Here is a 3,914-nt window from a genome sequence, read left to right on the forward strand (position 1 = left end):
ATGACTGAGGAAATGGCTTGTGGTGCCTCAGGCCACATCTGCTGAGAATAACCTAGCTTGCCATGGACTTAATTCAGCGAATTTCCAGAAAATAATCTCGAGCTGCGTGAGAACGGGGGCAGGGGCGCAGGTTCAGAAGTCCCAAGTGCCCTAGACGCGGAGCTCGTCCGCCCAGCCCGCCCTCCCCCCCCCGCCGAGTGGGCCCCAAACTCAGATTCCGACACAGGCAGGTCGGAAATGAGCCTCAGGCTCCGTCAGTGAAATGCCGTGATGAATCTCAGCTGCAGACCGGGGCACCCGGAGGGTGGTGACTTTAAGAGCGAAGGTGTGCTATTGCTCACGATTCTGTGGGTTGGCCATTTGGGTTGGACTCGGCTTAGTGCTTCTTCTAGTGTCATCACAAGCAGGTGGCAGCCAGGAAGCAGGAGTGTCCCCACGGGGTCTTCCGGCCTCCAGCAGTTGGCCCAGGTCCCTCCTCATGCCTGCCGAGCAGGGCTCCGAGAGCAAGCCAGAGCAGCCCTGGAGGGCTTAGCCTGAGGTCGCTGACGTCTTTTCTGTCCCATTCTACTGGACAAAGAAAGACTCAAGCCAGCTCAGATTCCGGAGAGGGGACACAGACTCTGTCTCATGACCAGAGAGGTGGCAGCTCCACAGTCTGAGGAGCGGGAATTGTAGCCAATTTTGCATCCCCCCACTCTCTCCCCTCGGTCCCCTTCATTCGTTCACCCACTCATTTCACAGACAGTAGGACACAAGGCGACCTGTCCTCGGGCCCTCCAGACATGGGGAACAGGAGGCTCAGCCTCTGCGTGCCTCGTGTTGCGGGGAGAGAAACTCACTCTGCACCTTTTTCCACCAAGGGTTTGTATCAGCCTGCCAGAAAAGCCACAAGCAATAGAAGTGTGTGGCTTCTAACAAAAGGCAAACATTAAAACCAAGACGGGAACGTGTTTATCGAGCAGCTCCCACATCCCAAGTTCTCGCACACCCTCTCACCCCATCCTTTCCAGACCCCTGCGGCCAGGATTCCGCAGGTGAGGCTTCTCCCATAGCTGTGCAGAAATGGGCGAGACGTGGATAAGTGACTAGCCCGACCACCCAGGTCCCAAGTGGCAGGGCTGAGAGTTGAACAGCTGAGCCTGTCTCCAAAGTCCATCTGCTATAACAGAACGGCTATAGATGAGCCAGACTTGCCTACGAGTTTCCTAGCAGCCTGGGAGCAAAGCGAAACGAGCAGATTATCCAAATGGTCACTAGACAGGGAAAAGCCAGGCATTTCTTCCAAGGCAGCAAAGCCCTTCCTAGCACAGAATTAATTCGTCCCTCGTCAAGTGGGGGTTGAGGGTGGAGCACACGAGGCCCAGCTAGGACCGTCCACACTGGGTGATCCCCGGCTTATGTGTGAGGGGCCAGCGGGGGAAGGCCGTGGTCCCTGGAGCCGGTTCAGGTCTCAGCAGCCACCTTCCTCTTTGTGTACCCCTCTGTCTCGTGGTCTCTCCTTCTACTCTCCCTCCCCTCGGTCTGTCTCTTTCCCCTCCATCCCTCCCTTACACACACCCTAAACGCTGCGGCTCGAAACTGCTGGTTTTTAGGAAGTACTGCTGTGTTAGAGCCTGCGCAGGGGACCCCGCGGGCCAGGCCCACTTCCTCCCCACGCAGGGCTGGGCGGGGCGAGCAGGAAGCAGCCCAGTGCATCGAGGTGGTTCATCCCTGCTGGCCTGCCGGGAAGCAGCTGCAGGTCAGCAGGCACCAGGAGCAGGGGCCACCTTCGCTGAGGGCTGCAGGATGGACCTGTGCCACCCAGGTAGGCTCCAGGCCAGCCTCGCTGGGCCTCGGTGTCCTGTTCTGTGGAGCGGGGGCAGTAGCCCTGCCTTGCAGGGTCCGGGAAGGTGCAGGTGCGTGAATGGGTGCAGCACAGGTGGGAAACGTGGGCTCAGCGTGCACGCGCAGGCTGGGTCTCAGGGACTGGGCGTTGCAGTGAACATGGCCGGCTCTGCTGCAGGCCCGTGGGCTTCTCTGCTGATGGCACATGGCAAACACTGGGGTCTTCAGAACTTCATGGCAATGTATGGTATAGAAATTAGACATAGACCTCAAAAAGCTTTTGCACTGAAAAAAGTTCATGTTTAAATCCATTTTTTCTGCAAACATTTTGAAGTCCCCACATAGGATGGACTATGTCAGGTGGTGGCAAGAAGGACGAAGAAACTGGGGCAGGATAAGCAGGTGGGAGTGGGTGGTGGGGAAGGCCTCGAGGTGGGGCGCCCTCTGAGCAGAGATCTGGAGGGGAGGGAGCAAGCCATGGGACAGGGCGTCTCTGGAGAAAAACGTAACAGGCAGAAGGAACAGCCAGTGCAAAGGCTTGGAGGTGGGACTGAGAAAAGGCACTTGTGATAAAGATGACAGTGTAGGTGACAGTGGTGGTCTCTCAGGCGGTACAAGGTCCTGAAGCGCCTTCCAGGCCTTCAGGGGTGGGGTGGCCTTTGGGGAGGCTGAGGACACCACCCAGGGCAGCAGAGGGCCAGGACCGCATAGCAGGCAGCCTACAGGGGAGTCTCCCGGCAGCCAGGACAGGTCTGGGGAGAAGGGAGGCTGTGGAGTTGCTCAGGGAGAGGCTCGTGTTTCAGGGAGGCAGAGGGACAGGCCACGAGAGGTGCCAAGTCCCTGCACCCCAAGTCTCGGGATGTTCCAGCTTTGCCTGGAAGCCAGATCATGAGGGCTGGCAGGAGCTGCCCAGTGCCCAGAGTCCAGATGACTCAGCCCCATGCGGCCACAGGACCCTTTCCTGAGACAGAACCCAACACCAAGCAGCCTGCCCACCCCGGGTGGGGTCCAGGGCTCCGGGCAACACAATTAGAGAACCCTCCTCCATGTCAACAGCTCCTATTTACGGATGGGATGAAGGCGGCCCCGAGGGGGAGCAGCCTTGCGGAGCAGAGGCCGGCGCCTCCCATCTCCTGACTCCAACTCCCAGTCCAGTGCTCTCCCTGGCCGCCCCTCTGTGGGCTCCTAGGCAGCTCCTCTACGGCATAGGCTCCGTGAAGACGTCTTAGGTGCATCTAGAAACAAGAGGAGACCAGTGAGGAGCGACTCCCACTGAGGGTTGGAGCAGAGGGGAGGCAGAGAGGCCGTGAGCACACCCTGCTGGGCATGGCTGCCCCTGCCTGCCTTCTGTCCACCATCACTACTGGACACACGAAGGTTCCAGGGCTGGCTGTCTCCGTGTTTTTTGTTTTGTTTTGTTTTTTGTTTTGTTTTGTTTTGTTTTGTTTTGAGAGGTTTTTGCTATAGGGCGTGTGCGCTTGCCAGACAGACAGAGAGACAGAGAGACAGAAAACGAGAAATCACCCCCCGGGGGGATGGCCACGCCGCAATCCCTTCTCCTCTGTTCTCCTCTCGGGATCTTGGGCGCACATGTGCCCGGCCTAAGTGTTAAGCCACCGGGTCCAGGACTTGAACCGTGGTTGACTACATGGGAGTCCAGCGACATAGCCATTACGCTAACTGCTGGTTCCTGGCTGTCCCATTTTGCAGATAAGGAAACTGAGGCTCATGAAGGGGAGCTGGAGGGGGGGACTGACGGTGAGTGGCAGAGCAGGGACAGGACCTGGGAGGAGATAGCCGAGGCTGGCTGGGCAGTAGAGGGGAAGGAGGGCTTGGGGCCTGGAAGGTGAGCCTCTGCTTCAGGTGGGCCCTGGGGAGGAAGCGGGTTAGATGGGGCCTGGGCCACAGTCCTATGGGAGGTCTGGAGTCTCCGTTCATTGGTTTGGCTTGCATTCTACAAACAGTCCTCCAGTGTGTGGGCAGTGCTGGGGACATGGTGACCAGGCCACAGGGCTAACCATGCAAGAGCTGTTGATCCAGGATGTTGGGGTGGGCTGAGCCGGGGAAGCAGACCCTGCAAGACTCTTTCC

General features: G+C 58.6%; 1 protein-coding gene across 6 annotated transcripts in view; it reads left to right on the plus strand.

The window, feature by feature from the left end:
- The first annotated feature begins 1,673 nt into the window (after nucleotides 1-1,673).
- The window catches only part of CYTH4 (cytohesin 4), a 38,902-nt gene continuing 36,661 nt past the window's right edge, over nucleotides 1,674-3,914 (plus strand). For 2 of the 6 annotated variants that reach the window (XM_027767361.1, XM_027767360.1), the window contains exon 1: nucleotides 1,674-1,804. Coding sequence is in view for 2 of the 6 variants with exons in the window: in XM_014583272.2 (XP_014438758.1) it covers nucleotides 1,786-1,804 (19 nt within the window). In the remaining 4 variants the exon portion in view is untranslated. Of the gene's footprint in view, nucleotides 1,805-1,872; nucleotides 1,896-3,914 lie in introns of those variants that run through there. The other 4 variants (XM_014583272.2, XM_027767359.1, XM_027767363.1 and 1 more) reach the window with 3 other exon arrangements.

Source organism: Tupaia chinensis, unplaced genomic scaffold (genome assembly GCF_000334495.1).
Source record: "Tupaia chinensis unplaced genomic scaffold, TupChi_1.0 Scaffold144197_1, whole genome shotgun sequence".
NCBI classification, from domain to species: domain Eukaryota; kingdom Metazoa; phylum Chordata; class Mammalia; order Scandentia; family Tupaiidae; genus Tupaia; species Tupaia belangeri.